The sequence below is a fragment of the Octopus bimaculoides genome, chromosome 7 (assembly GCF_046866305.1).
Source record: "Octopus bimaculoides isolate indiv1 chromosome 7, ASM4686630v1, whole genome shotgun sequence".
Taxonomy (NCBI): Eukaryota; Metazoa; Mollusca; class Cephalopoda; order Octopoda; family Octopodidae; genus Octopus; species Octopus bimaculoides.
Genome location: NC_142934.1, coordinates 15,649,862 through 15,677,728, shown reverse-complemented (window position 1 = coordinate 15,677,728; position 27,867 = coordinate 15,649,862). Strand labels below are relative to the sequence as shown.

Here is a 27,867-nt window from a genome sequence, read left to right as displayed (position 1 = left end):
CTGATTCCTGATAAACTCTTGTTTATTCTGTTATTACCTGTACCCTATGAGCATAGTGTGCTTGCATACCCATGCCCAGGGTTAACATAGGTAAAAGATACCAGTAGTAAGAACGGATATTCTTTTCCCTTAGTTGGTTATTCCAACTGCTAACTCTGCTTACCACACACACACACATATATATATGGTCTGATCAATAAATATCCGGACTGCTACCATAGTAACGAAGCTAAAGCATGCAGAGTGAAGCTGTTTGACACAGATTGACCTTGAGCTCTGCTGTGCATGTGCACTAAGTTTTAACATTCTAGCTCACTTCCACTGTTTACTGCAGTGCTTAGCAGAGTTCAAGGTCAATTTGTGCCAAGAAGCTTCACTCTCTGTTATTTAGCTTCGTTACTATAGCAACAGTTCAGATACTTATTGATCAGACTACATATGAGTTTGTCCCCACACAACCACTTGACAACTGGTGTTGGTGTGTTGTTTACGTCCCCCATAACTTAGCAGTTCAGTAAAAGAGACTGATAAAGTAAGTATCAGACTTTAGAAAAGACAAAAATAAGTACTGGGGTTGAAACATTTGACTAGGCCAAAGTCAAATGACTGAAACAAGTATAAAATACAAAGTACCCACCAAGCTAGTTCAAGACTCAAGCCCATAACCTTATGATTGTGAGCCCAGCATACTTACCACAGAGCTACATGCTTTTACAGTAAAAGAAAAAATGTGGTGAGTAAACATAGAAAAAAATAGAAGCATACATTTGGATGTTATTCTAGTTGTTGCAGTCAAGCTGAAAAAAAAAATACCACATCAGTGTATAGCTGCAGAGATATTGTTACACTGTAAATGGACTGGCTCCAACAATTCATACCCAAATATATGAATTTGTGGTTAAAAAGGAAAAAGAGAAAGAATACAAAATGAAAGCTTCAGAAAAAATCATGACAGTTTACAAAACTGAGGAAGGGGAAAAGCAGTGAATGAATCTTAGAGGTCAAATAATGTTTTCTAAGTTGATTAAATTTAAACGACAGGACGGTAATAGGAACTGATTGAAAAAAAACTGTGGCATTGCGTCATATTGCAGAAACATCTAATCCAAATTATCATGGAAAAAGAAATCACTGAAAATGATTTTGAGGTAAGAATGCAAAGCTCATTCTCAGCTTTATTTTTAAGCTTTTACTGGTTTCGATCATTAGACTGCGACCATGTTAGAGCACTGCTTTGGAGGATTTTTAGTCAAATGAATCAACCCCAGTATTTATTATTTTCTTTTAATTAAGCTTTGTACTTATTCTATCGATATCTTTTGCGGAACTGCTAGGTAATGGGAATGTAAACATACCAATATTGGTTATCAAGCAGTAGTGGGACAGGCGCACACACATATTGTAGGAGCACTCCGTTGGTTACGACGATGCAGGTCCCAGCTGATACGATCAATGGAACAGCTTGCTCGTGAAATTAACGTGCAAGTGACTGAGCAATCCACAGACATGTGTACCCCTAACGTAGTTCTCGGGGATATTCAGCGTGACACAATGTGAGACAAGGCTGGCCCTTTGAAATACAGGTACTACTCATTTTTGCCAGCTGACTGGACTGGAGCAATGTGAAATAAAGTGTCTTGCTCAAGGACACAATGCATCGCTGGGAATTGAACTCACGACCTTACAATCGTGAGTCAAATGCCCTAACCACGAATCCACGCGCCTTCATGCACACACGCACATATATATGATGGACTTCTTTCAGTTTCTGTCAACCAAATCCACCCACAAGGCTTTGGTCAGCCTGAGGCTATAATAGAAGACACTTGCCCAAGGTACCACACAATGGGACTGAACCCTGGACCACATGGTTAGGAAGCAAACTTCTTGCCACACAGCCGAATAAACATTCCATTTTATCATATTCGTCACATTTGTGCTAATACAATGATATGATTTCTGCAAGAGATCAGACTAAATCCTGATTGTTGAAACTTAGCAATCTGATTTTGATTCCTATGTGCTTGCAGTTGCCAAATATTCCTGTTACACACCAAAGAAATGGGAAAAATTACACCATTATGTAAATAGAAAAAAAAGCCTTGTGCAAGTGGCATGAGAAGTAGGAAGAAGTGGGAATTGAAGACGTTGATGGCAACAACAAGCCCCTCTCCTATGAAGACTTAAACCCTTTCGTTACCAACCTGGCTTAAACAGGCTCTGGCTCTGAGTACAAATGTCTTGTTTACATAAATTTTGAATTAAAATCTTCCACTAAACCTTAGTTACAATTTATGTTCCTAACACTAGCTGAATGATAACTCAGTTATTTTACTAAATTCTTTGTTATATTTAAAGCAATTGAAAGAAACACAGAGCATCTCAACAGAAATACGGTAATGAAAGGATTAAGGAGTTGACAGAACCCAAAGTATCAAGTTCAGATAGAGAATAAGAGATTTCTCCTCAAGTGGTTTTAGTGAAATAATTAGTGCTTAAAGCATAAGACTGACTTTCTGAAAACGATCCAAAAATTGAATGAAGCATGAAATGGTAGTACTGAATTCTTGTACGGAAGAATCAGAAAATTCACAAATATAGTAAAAGCAGCCAACCTTTGAATCCTTTTCATAAAAATAAAAATCCAACATTACCGATAATACCACGTTTACTTTTTATTGTTTGAATTTTTCGACCTGTTGCATAAAATATTAGAAAATGTGTATATTTGTTTTTGTTAAATTACCTATAATTTTCTTCAAAGGACTGATAGAAATATAAAGCGAGTATATTTTTGAGTGAATCACGTATGAACTTCGTTAATCGGGGATTTGGTTACATAAAGCAGGAATAACTAATTAACAACGGCCGTTGTTCCTACTTACAACCACCACCACCAACGACAATGTAACTTTGCTAAAGATGATGTGTTTACGTGTTAGGAGCATCCATCGTTGGTTTGGCACCAAGCCAACCTTATTCGAGCAGACCTCTGATCAAAGGCCTTCAAACAGAGACCATCACATCTCGTTTGAGTATCTAGGACTACATTATCCAATGTGATCTTCCTTTTACCAGGACGGTAAACTATGAGCCGAGAAATATTTAGCAGCAAATTCTAACAGGTAGAGAAGCTCCCCGTGTTGTGATTGTTGATAATCATACAGAATTGCGTTGTATAAGATTAATAAAAAAAAATCACCAATAGTTACTAAGAACAATTGTATTCCAGGCGTTTAAAATAAGGTTATTACCCAATCTCAAGACTAATATCATTTGTGATTCCCTGAAATCAAAGACTGAATACGATCCCTTCTTTATTAAAGATCTGACAATTAGAGAATGCAACTAACAAGATACAAACGAAATTTTAAAAAAAAGTTAGAAGATTAATTTATTCACCTGTTTTCTATTTTTATTTGTAACTTTAATTAATTTCTTTAAAAATTTCTATACTATTTTAAAAAAAATTTCTATACTAAGATCAGAGGAAACGGCAAACATGAGATTACTTCGAAGTGAGCCAGAGTGAGTCTCGACGTAATCGCTCGCTGTGCTAGAAATAACAGCCAAATCTTCCCCTACTGTTTTGAAATAACGATTCATTGACTAATGTAGTCTTTAATATATAACAAAACAAAATTGATAAGGTTTGAGCAACTCAGATAATCGGTCTGCTTGAGCAAGACTGAGCAAGGGCTATATAACAACTTCGAAAATAGAAATTTTATTTCTGGATATTTCGGACTCAACGTTTTCAATGTAATTTAATTTTTATACTTAAATTCCATTCATATCTATGATGCAGTGTAGGAATATAAATCTACTCTGATACCTCACAAGTATTTTATTTTATCAACCCGGAAACACGGGCATAACTACAGAAGTGTACCCAAGTTATCCGAAACTCCTCCTCCAAATATATATACATATAACTTTTCCTGATATATCCGTAATCTACAATATCTAAGATGTATTTCTGGAAAATTTCATAACAAAATATGGCTTTTAAAGAAAGTTAAGAGAAACAAAGTCGGATGGAAGTACACTCTGATGTACCTTTAGTAAAAAAACCCCCAAAAAAAACAACTCATGCTGGCCTAGTCGAGCAGACTGGTGAACAAGGGAGGTATTAACCGTGACAACCTCGTCTTTTGTTCTTTTTAGATATAGTATATCTAGGACTACACCTTCGAATGTGCCAGTCAGGTGCCGTTAGCGGAGCACTTGGACAAGGTCTTCAGCCTGGATTTAACTTCCGTCCTGCGACCTCATATTCAACCTATCAGCCACAGAGGGCCGTTGTTGTTTCGCCTCAGATCAAACCTTGATCGATCAGACGACCCATGATCGAAGAGTTCCAACTGTAATCATCCCCATTTTATTTATCTGTGTTGATATTATCCAATGCAGTTGACTTTTTGCCGGAATGGTAAAGTAAGGACTGGGGGGAGATTTGGATGTCGATTCTAGCATATAGAATGACCATGTAGAAGCTCCCTCGAGAAGTCCTCCGCTGTGAGTGAGGAATGATTTGAGAAAAATTTGACACGAGTTGCATCCTGCAGCATTTTGATAAATGTTAATATAAATTACCTTTTCTTATCGATGATTGACTGAGCAAGAGAGAGGAGGGGTGTTGTAAGGCAGTGTCTTCTAATGAAGAAGATAAGTTTCTGAATTATGCTGTACCTGTAGCGACTGATAAGAACTGCCAGCGGGTTTAGGAGGGTTAAGCAACCACCATTATATTTCTTTTAGCCAAAATTATTCATTTGTAGTTCGGTGTCACTAATTCCTGTTTCTGTAATTATCTATTATCGATAGACTAAACAATATTGATACATCAATGAATAATTAAAATTTCAGACATCTAGCAATAACGTTTCTAGTCGAAAATAAGTTGTTTTTTTTCTTTTCACTAGCAATTAGCCAAAAATGGTAAGTACCTTAGTACCTTAATGATTATTGTTGAATACCAATAATAATAATAATATAATAGTAATATTAATAATACAAAAAATAATCTACTAAGAAATATTTATTATTAGAAGTCTTTAGTGGACGGCAATATCGAACAGCACCCAGCATTATTAGTTCTTATTGACCCGGGGTCAATAAGCACTGATAAATCAATACCTTAAATTGATGGCCTTACTTCAAATGAGAAATCATTATTGTTATGAAAAGAAATTTTAATTTTAGTCGTGATTTAGCTCCAAATCGGTTCTGATCACAGCTGCAGACAAGAAGTAGGTACTCAGAAATCGGTTAGACACACCTGAAAAGTGCAGTTCCCTCTACCGACAGAGTATAAATAAATATCTATATTTATTTACACTATATCTATATTAAAACATCACAATTATTAAAATATGAGTTCCCCTAAAAATTATCAAACCCTCGTAGAGCTAATATCTGGCTCTAGACCTGGTTCTAATCAATTAGATCTTATAATTAAAGACATTCCAGGCATGACCATCTCGATTTTTTTCTGGTATGATGCATCAAGAACTATATTATTCAACATGTCTCGTTTTTTTTAAAGATGAGTTGGGTGCAATTTGAGTGAGATTTAGCTACAATTTCAAGCATGTCAATGACTATGTAAAGGCTTTTTTCGTTGATGTTAGTTCATGCTTTTTGTAAGTCTAATACTAATTAAGTTAATCGAAGTAGGTTAATCTGAATCGTGCAAGCATTTGTCTCAACGTAACGACTTACTAAGTAGAAATATATTAAAAGATAGTCAAGGGGGTGGGGGAAACAATTGAAGAAATTAATAATTTAGCTGTTGTGTAATAGTTTTCTTCTGCAAAATAATGAATCCTTGTGGTTACCTAATGAATATAATAAAAGAAACTATCCTTTCTTTGACACAATGCCAATTATTGAATGACAGAGGTATGCTATTATCAACTGCATATTGACACAAGAGCTGGTGAAAGTAAAGTCAACCCCAGCTGCATTTGAACTCAAAGTACTAAAAACATTAATGTAATATGATCTAACAAACACTATCCCAATTCGGTAATTTCCTAGTGCTTTAAGCATTTAACAGTGAGTTGATGTAAATATAAACAATTACAAGGGTACATGTGTACTAACTATATCACAACGTTGTAGGAAGCTTTTTAAATGCATATTAATTTTTTTTTTTTGTTCTAAGTTTATATATTTCGTACACGAAAGGGTGACATACACATAAATCGTGGATGTATGAATGTTTATATGTCGATACTCTAAATGGTAATTTCTAAAAGACAACAGATACTGAATATGTGAAATAAATACTTCGAGACAACGTTCGTTGATATTACATACAATACACGATAGACTGACGCGAAAGTGTGTGGGTGTGTGTGTGTGTGTATATATATATATATATATATATATATATATATATATATATATATATGTGTGTGTGTGTGTGTGTGTGTGTGTGTGTGTGTGTGTGTGTGTGTGTGTGTATATATAGGGTAAAAATGTGACACAGGGGGACGAGAGGAACATACGGAAAAACAGGAAAAAGTAGTGGACGTAGACATGCTTAGAATAAATACATATATGTATATAGTTTAATGAAACTGAATGTTTATCTCGCGATTTGAGTTCCATGCTTCTATCTATATATCTATTTATGTGTGTGTGTGTGTAGTAAACACAGAGAGAACTTAAAAGAAAATCAAGCACCTGTTTTACTAAAATGAGACGAGATTGAAACGGGTAAGATAAGAATGTCCCTCCATCCTTTAAAGAACCTCATCCCAAAGGGAATAGCTCGAATGAAAAATATATTTTCCTTACCTGATTTGAGAGGATGGTTTTGCTAACCAACCTCGAATAATAGTCCAAACGGACTCCGGAATTACTGCGAATTCTCATAATGGCTGGTTCAGTTTTGTTTTGTCAAGGACATTCAACTAAAAGAGGCGACTGTCAAGGTCGGTGGAAAATGCCGAGAGTTTGGGTTCGCTTGCTTTGATTACTTTTCGTGTGTATGTGCGTGTTTAGTTATGTGTATATACAATGCTTGCTGTTAACGTCTCTCCATCATACACACATTCCCTTGCTCTGTCTCTGCCCGTTCCTCACACGTGACAGACCAATAATTGCTAACCTATAAGCTATCTGTCTTCTATTCAGCTCTGTTCTACACGTTTAGCCTTGACTCATTCTCTTACCTGTTTCACTCCACTCCAGCTATTCTATTATATTCGACAAAAACAATGCCAACGTCCCTCCCTTCCTTTTTACTAATTTACGGTCCTTCGTTAATTGTAATTCGAGTGGAGAGGGTGCAGGGTTATGTAAACATCTTAACGTAAATATTGGCAAGTTAGCAGAATCGTTAGAGCATCGAGGAAAAAGTGCCTCGTGCTATTTGTTCCGGCTCTTTACGTGCTGAGTTCAAATCCCGTTGAGAGGACAACTCAGACTTTTATTCTTTCAGAGTCGATAATATAAAGCGCCAGACGAATGCAGGGCTCGATTGTATCTCCTCAAAATTGCTGGCCTTGTACATAAATTTGCCACTTTGGGCTTCGTAGTGGGGGAAGAAATTGGGGTTTTGGTTGAGGTATAACTGTCAGATAAGTTAAAACTTCTCTTGAGATTTATCTTGTGGGACCAGACGAGGTTCTCCTGTTTATGAAATCTATAATTTATAAGGACGATCTCTACCAGGAGCGCATTTGGAAATGAACGCACACATACATGCGTGTGTGTTTATAAACATATACATACATGAATAATGCAGTAAAAAAAACAACGAAACAAAACCAGCTCATATGGTATAGTAATTTGATATATTTCTAATCAAATACACACACACACATGCACACACGTACTTTTCTAAAACTGTACAAACTCCCACAAAGAGCTATTCTCCATTTCTACGCGATTATTGAATTACTAGAAATAACAGTCAAATTACACATTATTATCTGAAGAAAAGGGAACATTGGGATAATCGATGTAGTCCTATATTTATACATACACGCAGACACATACAAAAGACGAGATGGTCACGGCTGGATAAACCTTTCGTTCTGAGTCTGCTTTATCAGGTTTAATATAGGACTAAACAACACCTGCATAATTATCCAACTTTGTGGTGGAACAATTACTGCTGAAGATGATGATGATGCTAATAACGATGGTAATGATACAGCGACGACGATGACGACGGCGATATGAAATTCTTCAGCAGCAAGCTGACTCTGACACCATTTAACTACTCTTCACCAATACTGCCATGATAACAATTCTCTGCTGGGACAACTTGGTGGCACCATTATGTAATAATACCTGTAGCATTTCGAAACCCACAAATGCGCCTCTACGTGGTCGCTCGACCAGGCCTGCTAAAGATAGCAGTTAGATCCCTTTCGAAATCATACCCATATCATAGTGGTTCGGGATGTAGACTTTTTTTTTTAATTTCATGATGTACTGAAGAAATAAATATAAAAATTTACTTGCGCATTTCATATAAAAAGTTGTTTTTTTAAAATTGTCTGAGAATAAAAAAATATGTTAAATATATAAAATTATTGCATATATTGTTTTATTAAGCATAACCCCCCCCCCCCCCCCAAAACCACCACCATCATCATCATTATCATCGTCATCATCCAGTTCCAGCGTCTGTCTTTTATTTCATTACTGACCCTGTTGATGCTGATCATCCTGGTCTCACTTCTTCACAGAATAACACATTTCAGTTATTCAATCAATTAGACTACATCGTCGTCGTCATCATCATGTAACGTCCATTTTCCATGCTGGTATGGATTGAATGGTTTGACAGGAGTTGGTAAGCCAGAGGACTGTGCCAAGCTCCATTCTCTGTTCGGGCATGGTCTCTGCGGCTGGATGCCCTTCCTAACGTTTTAGAATACAATTATGAATAATGTGTTTCCTTTAAGTGTCTTATCAAGTCAAACATTAGTATGGATTTTCTAAAGCAAGGACCAGCGACTCTTTTTCTTTTCTTTTTTTTTTTTGGTCATTTTTTACTTTTGTTTCAGTCATTGAACTGTGGCCATGCTGCAGCACTTCCCTGAAGGATTTACTCTGGTGCTTATTCTAATGGTTTCTTTACTGAGCTGCAAAATCACAAGGACATAAACAAACCAACACCAATATGATGTAAAGGGAAGAAGAAGACGGAAGCGAAGAGAGAATTATGGTAGTCTTACCTGTCGGTCCGGAAAAAAGGTAACTTTCGACGTCCACACACACAGAATGGGCTTCCTCATTGTTTCTGTCTAAAGTCACCAGCAAAGCATTGGTCAGCTGAGTGCTTTAGAAGACACTTGCCTGAGGTTCTGCACAGTGAGACTGAACCCCAAACCTTGTAGTTGTGAAGTGAATTTCTTAACCACATAGCCATGGCTGCACTTATATATATGTATGTACACATATGTATACTGGCACTCCGGTGGTGACGACAATGAGGGTTCCAGTTGATCCGATCAATGTATCAGCCTGCTTGAGAAATTAACGTGCATGTGGCTGAGCACTCCACAGACACATGTACCCTTAATGTAGTTCTCAGTGTGACACAGAATGTGACAAAGCTGGCCCTTTGAAATACAGGTACTATTCAATTTTGCCAGCTGAGCAGACTTGAGCAACATGAAAAAAAGTGTCTTGCTTAAGGACACAACGCATCACTGGAAATTGAACTCATGACCTTACAATCGTGAGTCAAATGCCCTAACCACTAAGCCACGTGCTTTCACATACATATATGTATATGTGAAAATTAATTCAAGTTGAAGACACAAATCAAGATCACAGTTTAATGCACAATTTCATCTGGCAAATTATCAAAATCATTATAACAGCTATTTGTAAAAGTAATGCTTATGTAGCTGCAGAAGTGGAGGAAGGTGGAAGAGTATAATGTATATTAGGAGAGGGCAGATGGGAAAGATGATTAAGATTGGCGAAGTTAACTGCGTCTTCAGTTTAAACAGCTTAGAATATAAAAGGATGATTTCAGATAAAAAATAAAATGAAATAAAATAGCATAAATTAAGATGAAATAAAATGAAGTGTATGAGAATCTATCTTCCTCATTTAATGTCCACTTTTCTATGTTGCATGGGTCAGACAGAATTGGTTGAGGCAGATTTTCTATGACTGGATGTATTTCTTGTTGCCAAACCTCACCTGTTCTCAATTAAGATATTTCTTGTGACTATGATTGGTCACAAGGAAGACTGTAAACAAACATTGCTTGTCTACAACTATCATATGATGTCAAGACAAGGGTTCATACAAACACACCTACATATATCTGTGTGTGTGTGTGCGCATATTTGTATATATACATACATACATACATGTGAGGGCACATAGCCTAGTAGTTAGTGATCATGAATTTGATTCCCAGACTGGATGGCGTGTTGCATTCTTGAGCAAGACACTTCATTTCATGCTGCTCCGCAATCATTTCAACATCTGACGTGTGGCACACATGTACCCCTGTACAAGCAATATCGATTTGATGGAGGCATCGAGCTTATGTGAACACAAACATATGATCACTGTAAATAAATTAGCTGTGTGGTTGATCAGCAAGAAATTGTGGGACCCTCATCTGTCATCTAATGATGGGAGAGTCCATAATGTGTATATATACATACATAGGCCATATGTGTGACAGTAAGGTTTGGCTCCTTGCCCTACCTCTGGAAAGAGTCAGAAATGGTTGTCAAAGAATTTCTACAATTTTACCAGCCCCAATTTTTGACCTTCTAATTTACCGGATTGTAATTCCATGGTTTACAATGTGTGGGGAATGGTTGAGAAAGACACCAACTGTTCTGTCTGTAACACCAAGGCAGAGCTGGTAGCTAAGATCAAGGAGGTATTTGAAGATCTTCCCAAGAACACAGTAAGGAATGCATGCACCAGGTTCCGGAGCCACCTTGAGGACATGACGTAATCTGATGGCAGCTACTTTGGAGTAGGCTGTTATCTCTCAGCCATAATCAAGTTGATATTTTTTGAGTTCTTAAAATTCTTTTATTTTTGGAAAGGATATTGTGTTTTGTTTTCCTTTTATGCAGACTGTCAAATTTAGCCCAAACACCCTGTATACATTGGGTGATAACATAGGTGGCTATATTTAAAAAATATACAGTAATTTTAAGAAAACAAACAAAAACCAAAATTACAATGTCCAAAACAGATAGGTTTCTGAAAATTTTATTTAGAAAAAAAGAAAACAGAAAAATAAGAAAATATAAGGTGAGTCTTTCTTTATATACAAAATATTCTTTTATGATAAGAGTTCTGTATTATCTAACTTCCATCCTCATGAACAGATTTTAATTAAGAGAAAGAAAACGAACCATGACTCTAAAATAATCTTCCACTTCGTTCTTCCCCCTTCAAAATACTCTATTATGAATAGATAAATATATATATATATATATATATATATATATATATATATATATGTATATATATATATACTTCTTTGATGTATTTCTAAGTGAATTTGTCTCTGAACCAGAAAAAATGACTGTTTGACTATACTCTTAAATAATCTAGTTCTCTATATTTACCGTTTTTGGTTTGAAGACAGCAAAAAGATAATGATATGAGGATACACTAAAGAAAAGGTTGAAATTTGAAGATGAAATGTCTTAAGCTAGGGACATAAAAAAAAAAATCCCTCAATGTTTGCTTTAAATATTCTATATTTGGTAAGAAGCGAAATATCATTCATTGCAAGCTTTGAACTCATACAATTCCTTTTTAATTATTATTATTATTATTTACATAATTTATATACATGTATATCTATACCAATGAATGCAAAGAGTATCATTACATAAGCTCATACTTTAGCATTCACAACACCAATACAACCTATATATAGTATTCAAGCACGTTAAAACCAAAAGACATTTAGCAATGCATTTTTTAAGAGATGCTTGGCAGGAATAAAGTGAATAAAAGCATTTGAATATTATAATCTTATAATGTGTTGATATATTCAGGAGATCTGGAGATAGCTTTGTCTGAACTTACATCATTCAGATTGATGAAATATTAAACATTAATTTTATATATGTGTGCATATATATATATATGTGTGTATATATCTGTATATATCATACACATAATGGTAGATATGACCCAGAGACCCCACACTCACCAGTTCCAACCGCCATATCTACTCTCAAACTCTACTCCAAATAACCCTACACAAACTGAGGAATCTTTCTGGTATTACAAGGATAAAGTGATACAGATGACACTTTCCTTGGGATGTGAAAACATCCACCCCCAATGAAATTCCCCAATAGTCTACATCAGAGGTTCCCAAACTTTGAGCTGCAGACCAGTACTGAGGCCATAAAAATAAATTTTTTAATTTCATTTATAGTTTAATGACTACTGTAGTCTGCAGTGTGTTTTTTGCATTATATGTGTATTACATATGTAATTTATATGTATTACATAAGCAATAGCTAAATTATATATTATGTACTTTACTGTGTTTTTATTTTTATGCACATGATTCCCTGGTCTGGGGAAAAATTGTCATGAATGAAACTGATACCTGGTTTAAAAAAAACATGATGGGGGGCTGTTGGTCTACATCTCAAAACAAACTAAACCAAATCATTGAGAAATAAGACGAATCTGAGGGCTCTAACGATAGCCAATGCTGACAAAGACTAAGCACAAAAAATCTGTTAAGTGTAATAAAATATTTATTCCACTTTGCAAATTTTGTGTAACTTAAGTCAATACCTAGTCAAGCATTTCCAGAAATAGAAAAGAAGATATATCTTGTGCCAATATGTTTTATCTTAGTGTTGCAGAGAAGTCTAAAAATGTATGTTTTATTAGTAGACAGGGGATAAATGAGAGTTTTACTGAGAGGCCAACCAGGTGAGGTAAATGAAGGCCCTATAAAACAAGCCTGCAGTGATCTTACTGTGAGGTTTTCAGTACATTAAATAACTGGTTTTTGTTCTTGATAAGATTAACATTACAAACTTTGTGTAGGGAAGCAGTTGATACATTTGTAAAACAATCAAGCAGAGAACAAAAATTAATCAAAAAAAAAAATTTAAACTTGTACATTTAACGAATTAGAACAAATATTTTTATAGTTGGATTGAGTTTTTTTCCTTCTTTTTTTTTTTGTGTTGAGAAATGATGAATGTTTTACCAAAATTATTTAGATTATTGGTGAGCAGGATTTCAGAGCTGAGAGGTTAATGGAACTTTAAAAATATTTTAAATTCATTCAAATTATTTTTCCATAATACTTGTGGAGTAGTTTCAAGCAAGTAATCAGAACTTCTGCAAAATTCTTTCACAAAAATGAGATTCCATTCCACACAAATACATTTTCAGACTCCCCACATGGGAGAGCTCCCAGCAGTTACTTGGGCATCCATGTCAACCTGGAGAGGAGACAAGATAACTTAAATCAGTATATGTGTACATGTGAGAGAGAGAGAGAGAGAGAGAGAGAGAGAGAGAGAGAGGAGGAATAACTGTATTTTTATTTTTGGAAAACACTATTGACAAATTTAAATTTCACAACAGAACATGAAGTACAGATCTATAGATCACGAAACAAAAAAACTGTTATTGTCTAATGAATGATAAAGTTAGTGAAAAGCAGTGTTTAGTTTAGTTAAGTGCATGTCTCTACAAACTTACAACAGCAGCTTCAGTCTCTTTCCATGTTTCCAACTAATTCATCAGTTTTCTTGTCAATATTTAAATCTTTCAGTAAAAAAATACAAGAATACCTATATAAACACACACATACACACAGAAGCTTCTTGATAGTTTTTGGTGACAAAATTATACTAACAAGGAACTGGTTAACCAAAACCTATGGAAAAGCTTTTATATATCATAATTTTTCAATCTGTGATTTATTCAGAACATCTATCGGAATCTAAATCTTTCATATTTTACTCATTTCAGTCATTGAACTGTGGCAATGCTGGAGCATCGCCTTGAAGAGTTTGGTCAAACAAATCAACCCCAGTATTTATTTTTTAAAATCTCGTACATATTCAAGCAGTCTCTCTTGCCAAACAGTTAAGTTACAAGGGTGTAAACAAACCTACATCAGCTGCCAAGTGGTGGTGGCAGTGGGGGGGCCAAACACAAACGAATATATCATCAGTTTCATGTCCACTTTTCCATGCTTGCATAGGTTGGACAAAATTTATTGAGCCCGATTCTTTACAGCTGGATGTCCTTCTTGTTGCCAACTCATACAGTTTCCATCTACCAACTTCACTAACAAAGCTTTGGTTAACCCAGGGCTATAGTGGAAGACACTTGCCCAAGGTGCTACACGGTAGGACTGAACCATAAATCTCATGATTGCAAAACAAGCTTCTTAACCACTCAGCCATGCCTGCATCTTGTAAATATATATAGACATACAAACACTAAATCATAAGACCCAGTACTAACCCTCGATGACTGCTGTATTTACTCTCAAACTCCGCTCCAAATAAATCTACACAAAACCAGAAAACTGAATAAATAAAAATATAACACAATATTTGAGAACAAGAAAAAAACCTACAAATTCTTCAGAATGTATTAAATCAATAAGTCACAGATAAAGTTTTAGTAATATTTAGCGACGTGAGTGTATAAAGGTGTCAAGTAGAGCTCATCTAACACTAGTGCCAATAATGACAACTGGAAGGGTAAGGAGTTGGTCATAATTTGAGCCAAAACCTGGTGCAAAAGTAGTGTGGCAGAAAACTCCACTAAATATGAGCTAATGTAAGAGTCTCTATATGGATGCTCAAACAGTTAGAAATCTCTTAGTCTTAGAAAGAAAAAGAAAAAAAAAAGGAAGGACACATTGGATAATGTAATCCCAGATATATTACCACTACCACACCTGGAATGCTTTTGATCACAGATTAGCTGAATTAGGGCTTCCCCGGGGTTACATGACAATTACTCCATCATGTGTTAAAGGAGTTGGTACAAGACATGTCACATGCATTACAGATTTAAATGTAGAGAAGGTGTCAGGATGCAAACTTGTAAGACAAAGATAGACATACAATTGTCTCATGTAAGACAAAGATAGACATACAACTGTTGTGACCGCTGATGGTGACAACAATGATGATGATGGCAGCCTGATAGCATTATCAAATATTGATTTGACAGAAGATGGAAGCTTTAAGTAATGAACTCTGCAATCTTGAAAGGTATTTTTAGACATAAAGATACTAAGGGTTGTTAAGTACACTTTTGTTTATTGCATTTTTCTGTAGAAAAAATTCAAGCAGAGTGTTCTTAACTACTAAACTATTCAACAAAATCCAAATTAGTTTAAACCCCTAATAACAGTGGTTATCTATCTCTTGTGTTAAGTACTTGGCTTCCAGCCTTGCAGGAGAGTTTAGAAGCCATAAGTAGCTAGGGTTTGGCATACAGCAATAATACTATGTTGATACTCTTACCCACTCAATCTTTGTAGTTCTCTCATGCAATTACGCTGATTATTTAAAATTAAGGAGGGAACCTCTATGTAGTCATTTGTTTTGCTAGAAATAGCAGCTAAATTCCTTCGAATCAAACCATGCCATCTTAAAACTGAAAGAATGTACTATTGGATAATGCAGTCCTAAATATATGAAAAAAATTAGAATCATCACAGTTGGAACACCTTCGACCATAGGTCTGATCAATCAATGCTGACCTGATGCTAAACATCAACAACAACAATGGCAGACAGTGAAAAAGAAAAAGAAAACAAATATCAAGCAGACGAAAAGTACATCAAACATAAAAGAGATATAAAAAAACGTACATAAAGACATCAGTGCAGAAATAAGAGAAGGAAGATGATCGAGTGCTCAACATGAAGTAAAGACAAACAAAACTATGTGTTATTCATGACTGCAAACAATTTAACTAGAGTGCAGGTTTCATATAACTAGTGCAGTTCACAGAGTATACTAATGCAGGGAAAGACTAAAAGCAGAGAGAGAGAGAGAGAGAGAGAAAAAAACAAAAAGGGAGTGAGAGAGAGACTAAGCATATGCTTATGAAGAAAGACCTATCAGCTCTATCATAACAGCAAATTATATATGAAAAAAACAAAACAAAAAAGGATTCAGAGATTAACCTACCAGGTTGAGACTGTTTCGGCGGCCTCTAAAGTCAAACTGTAAAAGGGAGATATAACAGCAGGTCAGTGGTTCACATGATGCAATATGGTCAGGGAGTGAGGTCAGTGACACACATGCTGCAATAAGGTTCTGTGGTAGATACAGTGCAATGTGGTCGGAATAAGACTGTGGTACTTGTGATGCAGCAACGTCAGGACTAGCCAGTAAGAAATATGGTGCAACAAAGTCAAGACGGTCAGAGGCACACAAAGGGCAAAACCAAATAATGACAGCAGACTCATAATATGTATTGCGTAAACTTATCGGCACAGAAAGACAACATACAATTTGTAAAAACATTTACAAGGATATAATATTATCAGTTGACAAGGTGTTGACATTGTTCGCAGTTGACGTAATGTTAACATGTCACAGAGTCATATTCTCAAAGAGAGAGAGATGAAAACTGTGTGGAAGCCTGTTATATATGTTTGTGCTGGTGCCTCATCACCATTAAGAAACCAGTGTTGGTTTGTTTATATTGCCATAACTTATCAGTACAAGAAAAGAGACCAATAGAATAAATACCAGACTTAAAAAAAGATAAGTATCGGGGGTGAATGTGTTCAACTAATCCCGTTGAGGTGGTGCTCCAGCATGGCCACAGTCCAATGGCTAATGACAAGTCAAAAGATATTCTCCTGTCTCTTGTGTCAAAACTCCTTAATTCAAGTTTCTCACAAGAGACTAGTGAAAAGAACGAGTCATAGAATATACAACATGGAAGATACTTTCCCAACATTTCAAAACCATCTTTTCTAAAAGCTATCAGCTTACATTCTCTAAACAATGAAATTAAATTCCTTTCTATGAACATTACAAGTAAAGTACACAGGCGCAGGAGTGGCTGTGTGGTAAATAGCTTTCTTACCAACCACATGGTTCTGGGTTCAGTCCTACTGCGCGACACCTTGGGCAAGTGTCTTCTACTATAGCCTCGGGCCGACCAAAGCCTTGTGAGTGGATTTGGTAGACGGAAACTGAAAGAAGCCCGTCGTATATATGTATATATATATATGTGTGTGTGTGTGTATATGTTTGTGTGTCTGTGTTTGTCCCCCCAACATCACTTGACAACCGATGCTGGTGTGTTTACGTCCCCGTAACTTAGCAGTTCGTCAAAAGTGACCGATAGAATAAGTACTAGGCTTCCAAAGAATAAGTCCTGGGGTCGATTTGTTCGACTAAAGGCGGTGCTACAGCATGGCCGCAGTCAAATGACTGAAACGAGTAAAAGAGTATACTAAATACATAAACCAGATAGAACTATGAAGTGCAATATAAATAACGAAACAGAATTTTCCAGTGTCTGTTAAAGAGGTTAAATATTTGCTTCAGATGAAACAAGTATCCAGACTTGAAGAAATATGGAATTTTTTATATGATTCAAAGGTTTAACTGTTTAGTGTTCAGTGGTTGGCATTAGGAAGGGCATCCAGCTGTAGAAACTCTGCCAAATTTAGATTGGAGCCTGGTGTTGCCATCCGGTTTCACCAGTCCTCAGTCAAATCGTCCAACCCATGCTAGCATGGAAAGCGGACGTTAAATGATGATGATGATGATTTCTTTGTTAAATGTATTGCTTATATATTCACATTGTTTTGAATTAATCATGCATCATTTTGTAGCTTCGAGATTTCAATTGATGTGTTTGCATATTTTTAGAATGCCATTGTGAGGTGGGTGTGAGAGGTTGGATTCGATCAGTTTTAAGATAAAACGGGTAGAATATTTTGGGCTGGATATGGCCAGATTACTGCTAAAGGGTCAACTCTTTAGTATTCAGATTACTTTGTCAAATGTAATGCTTACTGACTCACATTGTTTTGAATTAATCATGCGGGATCATGTAGCTTCAAGATTTTGATGATGTGATTGCTTAGTTTCAAAATGACATTGTAGGATAAGTGTGAAAGACCAGATTTAGACAGTTTGAACATAAAACAAGGTAGAATATTTGGGTCTGATATGGCTGGTTTAAATGCAAAAGAGTTATTCTATTGATGATTTCTTACATATTCTGGAGGGAGGGAAGACCCAACTATTTTTTACCACCATTTATGGACAAGATGGCTTTTTTTTTTTTTTTTACAAATTCTCATAATTGTATGTTTATTATTAGAATATGTAATCATAGAGGTTTTTCCTCAATAAAAGTTCTTCCTATTACTGTTTTTCACCATTGGCAAGTTAGTCAGGCAAAGACGAGCAGCACTCATTGTTGGTCCAGATCATTCTGGACTGGTAAGACTAAAGTAGCTGATAACCAACTTAAAAATTGGAATGGATTGCCTATGTTCAGTCCACTATTGGACAAAGGCCTCAGCATGTTCTCTCCACCAACCGCAGTCTGATGAGGAGGCTGTGAATTTGAGGTCAAGATCATACTGGTTTGATGAGCCTAGCTTGCTACACTGGCTCAGCATAGATTGGCAGAGAGGTGGGGGCAGTTTTTATACTTTTACTCAGGAATAGTTAAGTTGATTAAATTTAAACATAAGCAGAAAAAAAAGGGGGATAGGTGGGGGAGCAGATGTTGGTGGTAAACTGGACAGTGTATTAGGATGAACAGGGGGGGGGGCATAAATACAGAACAAACACACTGACAGATGGAACAAATAAACAAATCTTCAGTAAATATAAGAAATGTGGGCTAATAGAAAGTCAAGAACTCAAGGTAACAGCTGATAGTCTGTGCTGTAGGAAAGTTTGACAAATAGAATTACAATGACGGTCTAAAATATTAAACTATTTACTCTTCATAGTAAATGAACAAATTAAATTGTTATGATCTTTCTTAATAAGTGGACTGAGATATTGATGGGTTGGCAATTGTTACATTAACACATTCCATTGGATAGTTATAGCAATCGTTTAGTGCAGCTGCTTCATTACACTAAAATGTATGTAGTTGTGGAGAGAGAAAAGTCAAAACTTCATCTGTATATGAAACATATCTATCAATGAGCCAATGAAGGAATCTCTATGTGATTGCTCGACTTGCTAGAAAAAGCAGCCAAATCTCCCTCAAATCACACCAGAATGTCTAAAACTGAGAAGGAGACATTAGATAATGTGGTACTTTGATCATAGGCTTGCTCAATGTGGGCTGATCTGGCGCTAAGCAACAACACTAATAACAACCATCTATCTAATGAGTATATATTACTGATGAAACAGGAGAAGTAAAATAAAAAAAGATAAAAGAAATAACTGACAATAAGCTGTGAGGTAGGAAAGGTACATAAATTTACAAGGGTGCAAGCTAACACCAAAGGGACACACGTGAATTGTAAAGATTGAACACAGGATTATGAGGGGAGTAATTAACTTACTGACCTTACAAGACTAAAGTAACACTCAGGTTAGAACTTGTCAAACAGAAAAACAAAGGAAACTAGATAAAAATGAAGCTATGTACAAAAACCAACAACAAACCAAACACAATAAAGCTACGGGATATGCCAAATGTGACAGAATAAGAATGAAGAATTTACTCACATCATCGGCAGAATCCCTGTCATCAACCATATCTGTGTCAAGTTCATCATCATTAGTGTCACTCTCATCATCAACTTCTTCCTCCTCCTCTTCTTCTTCTTCTTCATCATAATGCTGAGTAAAGTAAGTGAAAACAGAGTAAGCAACATCCACAGAAGCATCACAAAATGAAAGGAAATGTTGGTGGGGGAAATATGCAACACTATAAATGTCAAAACACTGACAGGATCAAACGCTCGAGTTTTGATGTTCGACACAGCAAAACTGTGGATGGCACAATCCATATACACAATAATGGTCCAAAGTTCATGAAGGTGGTAAGCCGGCAGAATTGTTAGTGACATGATTAGTGACATTTCTTCCAATATTGTGATCTAGATCAGTGGTTCCCAAACTTTTTTAGGCTGCTGCCGCCTTGGTACTAAGGCCACATTCTTAGTGCCCCACTCACCCTCACCATCACAGACAAACCATTTTCTGCAGCAAATTCAAAACAACAGTATTTCACAAATAAAACTTACCTAATTAACTCTTTATTGTGTGCTTTTTTTTCACATCTATTGCCCTGTTTTGGTCACCCCATTATTCTTCAACGCAACTGTCCCTAATCTTTCCACCACCCACTTTGGGAACCACTGATCTACATCACTTATACGCCAGGGATTGAATTAGGGGATAAACAACAGCAAATAACAGAGTAAAGAAAAAGTGTTTACCTCCTGGGCAGTTTTCCCTATTGGTACTATAGCATTGTCTTTATCACCGACGCTCTGAGCCTAAAATTAAAAAGAATACATTCAAAAAATGACAAATGATAATAAATAGAATAATTAACAATACATGGCTATGTGTTTAGGAAGCTTGCTTTCTAGCCACATGGTTTTGGGTTCAGTCCCACTGCTTGGCACCTCAGGCAAGTGTCTCCTGCTATAGCCTCAGGCCAACCGAAACCTTGTGATTGAATTTGGTAGGCAGAAGTGCTTGTGCTTCCTAACAGTACAAAGCTGGACAAGTTTTAAAATACTGAAACATGTGTGAAGATGAAGTTAATAATGAATCAAAAATGTTTTCAATGGACATCACTTGTCAGTGTAATTGTAACTCTTGCTTATCCTGTGTATCACATGTGACACACAAGACATAATTCCCTTGTGTCCTAGCATCATGTAGGATACACGTTCCCAATTTGGGACTTATGAAAGGAAGTTTTATATTACCCAGAACGCATGACGCAAGAGTTAATTAAAAGTTTGAAGACAAGCATGGATGTTTAGGAGAAGTTTATGTAAATGCTCAAGATAGGCAAAGGGTTAAAGAAAATGATTTTGATAGTCTTTGTTATAAAAATATAAAAGTTATTCCATTTGTCTTACTAAATCTAATGTATTAGAGAAATTTATCAGCATCCTTAATGACTGATATGAAACAATGGAGTAATGTGGGACATCCAATCTGTTGAAATGTTCTGTATCCCATTAGGAGACCCCTCTCTGGCTGCTTTCGTTTTTATGTTGTTGTATAACCAAAAGTTAGTTTTCAATATGATCATTCTATTTATTTTCACTGTGTCCTTCCATTTTTTCAACAGCAGGGTGTGATTTGAAGTAGATTTAGCAGCTATTTCAAACAATATATATGCTGTGTACCCACGTAAGTTTCTTCAATGGATCGTATATTTTCAGGTAGACTGATAAGATGAAGTCAACATTGAGCGGTCCCTTTTAAATGAAGTATTTTAAGTAAAGCCAAATTAAAAATCTAAAAGATCTTCGAGCGAGAGAGAGAGAGAAAGAGAGAGAGAGTGAGGGAGAGAGAGAAGTAATGCAAGAGAAATAAAATGGTTCCGACTAAGGATCAAAACCAGCTACAGATGCAGTTTGCCAGCAGAATGGTTTCCCTTTTTAATCGTTTGCCATCTGTGGTAGAAAATACAAAGACTCCAGTCTTTCTTCAATAAAAAAAACATTTACTTTTTTTTTAAGGTTTAGTCAGAAAAGGTAGACTCGAATTTATGACTCTTTCTTGGTGGAAAAGCGACCCATGGGTTTCTGTAACAGAAAGTAGTATAGTAATACATTGTGTTATCTAGCCTCTGATAAGGGACCTGGTCGAATACTTGCAACAGGCTGGAATCAGTCAAAGGCATTCAAGGGCCAACGATAGAAGTATTAAATTGAGTAATGCGTTGGGGGTCACACAAAATCTGGTAAAACACGAAAACATTGTTCGATTAAATAGTCATGGCAAAGAAGCACTGGCGTACATTGTTGATTATTAAGATCGTGGAGTAAAATCGGAGCATGTACGTCTTAAATTGAGTAATGCGTTGGGGGTCACACAAAATCTGGTAAAACACGAAAACATTGTTCGATTAAATAGTCATGGCAAAGAAGCACTGGCGTACATTGTTGATTATTTAAGATCGTGGAGTAAAATCGGAGCATGTACGTCTTATATTCTTCGACGGGTGGAGAGCATACAACGATATTGTTTAAATACAAAACAGAATTTATCAACATTTCATAGAAGTATATGTCCAACAGTTTGTTATTTCATCCGATGCTGAGAGCCATACCTGAAATACTGAATGTTGTGAAATCGCTTCAAAGGAAAATTTTAAAATAATGTTTGGTATTGGAAGAAGAAACGTTCAAGTTTTACATTTTCGAATGTTTTTTAGAGGTACTTAGGAGAAAACGGCTTTTTTCTTTTTTTAGAACATGAGGAGTGTTTAATAATAACGTTTTTTCTTCTTTATTTTCTGAACTATCAAAACAAAAATCAAATATTGTTTACTATAGAGGGCGAATTACTGTGGTTGCAAATATAGGAAGCCCATAATTTCTGATGATTCTTATAAATTTTTGCATTTTAGGTTTTAATGTATTTTTAATTAAATACTTTTTATTTAAATGCATTTTTCTCACGATACAAACGTTTATAAAACTAAAGTATTGATGGCTCCCATATGCCATAATATAAAATTAATAGTTTTTAATCGTGGAACTCGAAGTAGATAAAGCTATAAATAATACTGGGCTTAAAGAAACCATTGAATAGAAGTAGAAAAATTTCTAATTAAATTCTTATAAGTTGCCTAAATGTTTTTCTTTCCTAGTAATACGTGTCCTTTTAAAAAGAAAGTATTTTTATAAACAAAATTGCGTTTTCGTTTCACTATTTCAGGAGAACCACGATGTTTTTATACATTCTCCATTCATTCGGGGGGGAAAAAAAACAATACAAACGGTAAACGAATTTCTTCAAAACATTTAAACATGGAGACCACGTTTCAAGCAAAACAGATGACTCGATGTTTCTAACGGAAACATCCATTCAAAATATCAGTGAAAATAATATTCCTTCTACCGTATAACATACCTTCAATAATTTAAATACACATTCACACTAGTTAAAAAACAAAACATTAAGTCAAAGTATACTAACCAAATTGATTTATTAAAATCAAAATAGTTACTATTCATATTCAAATTAAGCATCAAATTTGTCACTATATCTATTAAGTAGAACTATTAAAAAATATACATAATTTCATGAAATCATCAGTGTCAACTTTGAAGTTTTTGTTTGTTTTTCATTTGCTACAGCCAGAGACGTCAGCTCTGTTCTTCATATAATGCAAGAAGTGTTTGTGTTTAAAACCACGGCATGTTTTTCTCCCACTCTCTCTTCAAATAACAAATATAACCTTTTCTCTCTCTCTCTCTCTCACATACATATATATATATATATAGTGAGAGATTCATAACACAAACAGTTCTTGGATTCCTTTTAATATACTCCCTTCTCATGAATAAAAAACATGCTGACATCTCTGGATGTCAAAAAGTATTTTTATTACGTTCTTAAAATTTTCAAGAATGGCAACTGAAATTATTTTGGTAAATTAAGAATTTATTTTTAGAAGTATTTGGTCGTTCAACCTGCTAGAAATGGGAGCAAAATTTCGTTCCATTCACATTCTACAATGCCATAAAAAAAAAAAAACATATCCAAGACATTTTATAATGTACAAGTGAGTAGTGTTTCCCTAAGACGGTACGGTATTGCAAGAAAAAGAATTTCTTTGGAAATGAGAATTTAAAATTTATTAAAATATGGCATTCGCCATTTTCGAAATAGTTATATTGTTTTAAAATATACCCATAAAATGCATAAGAAACAAAATGTCAAAAATTTTAAACTTTTTACGCACAATAATAGTGGTTTCAAATTTTGGCACAAGGCCAGCAACTCCGTGGGGCAGGATAAGTTGATTAACTGGTACTTATCGAATTCAGAAGGATGAAAGGGAAGCCGAATTTGAAATCAGAACATGAGTCGGAAGAAGTACCGCTAACCATTTTTTAAAAACAGTTCTGTCAGTTCGCTACCTTTACACACAAAAAATAATATTAACTATACTTCATAAACATTTCCTAGGGAATCATGACCAAATCTATTATTGCATTACATTAAATCAATGTGTTTCAGATTATGTTGTACTCTGACCAAGGATCTTACAAACTAAATTGAATGATTCAGTGTAAAAAAAAAAAAATTACATGGAGTAACAGTGACAACGTGTTGGGAGACGATGTTTACAGTTTTCATTCTAAACAAATGTTTCATAAAAATTATTGAAGTTAGTGGCGAGTTTATGCCTATTCTATTTATAAGGCTTCAGCGATTTTATAAAAAATCTTATAAGGGGTTCGACGACAAATTAAATTTAGGAACAATTCATGTAAGGTATGCAATACCTGAACAAAAAAAAAAAATAATAAAGAATGGCTGATTCTTGGCTAAAACGCTTTTGATCGTATGTTGGCACTGATTGAGCAGATTTAAATAATATCTAATTTACGCATGTCGGAAATGCTCACCCAGTTGTTGTAATCAGCTTCCAGTGCACTTATTTCAGATTCATCGAGGCAAGGTTTATCAACGGGAAACCAGAAAGGATCCACTGCTTTTGGAACAAGAGCTGGAAACAACGGTCGAAACATGTCTGCAGGATCACAAACACCGGTGTAAATGGAAAAGTCACTTTGGCTGTTGGAGTTATTTCCCTTGTAACCATTTTAAAGAATTTTAATAATCATTAGCTGACAAAGGCACGCCGGACGAAATGCCTAGCGGTATTTCGTCTGTCTATGTTCTGAGTTCAAGTTCCACCGAGGGTTGGCTTTGCCTTTCATCCTTTTGAGACTGATAAAATAAGTACCAGTAGATCACTGGAATCGAGGTAATTGACTTACCCTCTCCTCCAAAGTTGCAGGCCTTGTGCCAAAGTTTGAAACCAATATTTTCTGATTGAGGCACAAGGCCAGGAATTTGAGGGGAGGAGCCAAGTCCTTACCATCGATCTCACTACTTACTACACTAGTACTTTATTTTATCGACCCTAGAAGAATAAAAGGCAAAGTTGACCTCAGGAGGATTGGAACTCAGGATGGAAAGAGTTGGAAGAAATATAGATTTCAAATTTTGGTACAGTTTTTGAGGGAATCGGTTAGTCGATTAACCATCCAGCTCACCAAACTTATCATATGCAGTGCTCATGTGTACTACAATCATTGAATAAAGGGTAAAAGGCCACACAAAAAGTATCAAGAAATCATGTAAAGTAAGAAAGTAATGAGAGCTACATATAGTACACAGGAGAAAACACAAAAAGGCAGAAAACTGAACTTTAAAAGCGATAAATGGAGGAAAAGATGCAGAGGTTTAAAAGGAATAGTGTTGGCAAATTTCAGAAAGTATGGAATTTTTGAAGGATACAGTGTCCTGACAATAAACAACCGAGGCATAGAGTTTATCCTATGTTTTAACAATCCTGAGCATGAAAAAGATCTTTCAGAAAGTTATTAATGCTGTGGTGTTTATTGTATTCTGAGGGAAAGGGGTTATTATTTTAGTGAAATTAACGTGCAAGTGGCTGAGCACTCCAAAGACACGTGTACCCTTAACGTAGTTCTCTGGGATATTCAGCTGACCCTTTGAATTACAGGCACAACAGAAACAGGAAGTAAGAGTAAGTTGTGGTGAAAGGGTACAGCAGGGTTCGCCACCATCCCCTGCCGGAGCCTCGTGGAGCTTTAGGTGTTTTCCCTTAATAAACACTCACAACGCCCGGTTTGGGAATCGAAACCGCGATCCTAACCACTGGGCCTCCACACCAAATCCACTAATCACAGGACATATCTATACAATGAGCTACTTTCAGTTTCCGTCTGCCAAATCCACTCACAAACCCTCAGCTTATAAAGAGAAAACGTTTGTTCAAAGTGCTCTGCAGTGGAACTGAACCTGAGACCACATGGTTAGAAAGTAAGTTTTTTAACCACATAGGCACATCTGTTCTTACTGGATAATAAAGCAATGTGCATAATAAACCATTGTGCAAAATTAACCTTTTGTTTTTAATTCCAAAACATGACAAGTGTGTGTTTGTAAAATGCATTCCATAAAAAGAAGTCACTAAATAACAAAAGATTGAAAAGTACTTATTACAAGTTGAACAGGTTTAGCAACTTATACAATGACACCAATAGTTTAAAATATGTTTGATACATAAATACATATTGTGTGTGTATGTATAGTAGGAGAGAAACACAGAATAGATGAGTGTTTGGTTCTTAAAATACTTAGTATGTAACTAAATATTTTATGAACAAAGTCTTCTGCATTTGCTTTGCTTTCTGTATATATTCTGTGGCCTGCCCAACTGTTGAGTTCAACCAAATGAAATTCGGACTGTAAATACGAGCTTTCCTTACAATCTCCCTTTTGGATATGCAGAAATACGGATGGAGTGCTAATTCTGGTTATTCTGTCGTTCAATCTAAATTACCCATTAGATGTTCGAACCTGATGATCCATTCTGTCACCACTCAAAAGTTTCTCGTTAAACTTGGGATTTATCGAGTCCACGGTTGAACATTTCGGTCAGGCATGGGCAACCTTTTTTGAGAAGCGGGCCGCATGAAAATTGACTTAGCAGATGGCCGCGCTACTAGTAACTTTTCGTTAGGCATACTCTTGATAAAGTCATATGGACTGCAGATTCCCCATGACAGAATTAGGCAAGCACTTGATTAACTAGAAATAACAGCCAAATCTACCATCTGAAAGACGACATACTCATACGAAAATTAATTATTGCACTACACAAAGTTTTTTTCTCTTTTTCGCTCGACGTAACACAGCTTTGTAGTGAAACGAAAATAAATAAAGTGGTTACACCGCGGATATCCTTTCAGGGACAGACGAAAACAGAGGAATCTATTTAGAAATTTCACGGACAAAAACTATCAGCTTTATGTAATCGGCGAGTCTTCTACTTTATAGTTATTTATAGGATATCCAAATTTGAACTCAGCTGCACTGATTCGTCTAATTTCCATAGACTTTCACTTTTTTCTCTATCCGCGGAGAGACGAGAAACTATGGTGAAACTACTTGTTTACTATTTAGAGCAATCTTAAACCTGTATATTTATCAGAAGTTTATACCCTACGTTACATTTCAAATTTCATACACACACACTCACATTATATATGTATTAACCCGTGTTGTTTATATTATATTCCTCAGTGGTTGCCAAAGTGAAACTACTGATGCTCTTGTTTCCCTCGCTACACAAACAGAATTTTAAAACATTGTTTACTGTTTATGAGTGTTTTCAATTAATTTCAAGTGTCTATAACAGTATTCTTTTTCTCAAATTCATCGGGACTACACTGGATATTGATACTTTCAACTAAAAACCCCAGCCTGGCCTCAGCACATCTGTACAATGACCTGGAAAGAGTGAAAGAATAACAATGTGTGTGTATGTAACGAATAATAAAAAAAAACCGCCTCACATTGAAATATAAAATACACAACATTAAAATGCCGATAACGAATGACTCATCACTGGAAGAAAGAAAGTAAAAGACAAGAGAAGGAGATTGATAAATACAATACATAAAAAAAAAAAAAGTAGTGGTAATGAAATTAACGATCATCTCTACTGCTTCTGTCATACAATCATAAATAAACCTTGTCGAATCGATAAGCTAATTTAGCAACTTGTTTACGAGATGACGAAAAGCTTCACCTCTGATCATCAGTTCGACCGTCGTTTCTTGTGGCAAGGAGTTTGTGACAT

General features: G+C 35.6%; 2 protein-coding genes and 1 long non-coding RNA gene across 26 annotated transcripts in view; 1 reads left to right on the top strand and 2 right to left on the bottom strand.

Moving 5' to 3' along the window:
* LOC106873376 (putative phosphorylase b kinase regulatory subunit alpha) overlaps window positions 1-8,169 on the bottom strand; it is a 103,319-nt gene extending 95,150 nt beyond the window's left edge. For all 18 annotated transcript variants that reach the window (XM_014920708.3, XM_089354861.1, XM_089354864.1 and 15 more), the window contains exon 1: window positions 6,808-8,169. In XM_014920708.3, the coding sequence (XP_014776194.2) occupies window positions 6,808-6,885 (78 nt within the window). In that variant the 5' untranslated portion in view covers window positions 6,886-8,169. The remainder of the gene's footprint in view (window positions 1-6,807) is intronic.
* LOC149134586 (uncharacterized) lies at window positions 380-2,660 on the top strand. The gene is made up of 2 exons (XR_016242451.1): window positions 380-1,148; window positions 2,359-2,660. It is a non-coding gene; the product is annotated as an uncharacterized LOC149134586 (long non-coding RNA).
* A 3,038-nt stretch (window positions 8,170-11,207) lies between the features above and the next one.
* On the bottom strand, window positions 11,208-25,614 carry LOC106873379 (anaphase-promoting complex subunit 15). 7 transcript variants are annotated; one of them, XM_052969279.2, is made up of 6 exons: window positions 24,596-24,784; window positions 20,426-20,485; window positions 19,710-19,823; window positions 16,170-16,205; window positions 14,482-14,545; window positions 11,208-13,445 (listed from the first exon to the last, which is right to left on the bottom strand). In XM_052969279.2, exons 1-5 carry the CDS (start codon window positions 24,716-24,718, stop codon window positions 14,528-14,530), a joined length of 351 nt encoding a protein of 116 aa, XP_052825239.1. In that variant the 5' UTR covers window positions 24,719-24,784; the 3' UTR covers window positions 11,208-13,445; window positions 14,482-14,527. The 7 variants fall into 7 exon arrangements, with proteins under 7 accessions (XP_052825239.1, XP_014776202.1, XP_089210985.1 ...); XM_014920716.3 differs by having other exon boundaries at window positions 14,482-14,527; XM_089354859.1 differs by lacking the exon at window positions 24,596-24,784 and adding an exon at window positions 21,083-22,856 and having other exon boundaries at window positions 14,482-14,527.
* Window positions 25,615-27,867: the final 2,253 nt, after the last annotated feature.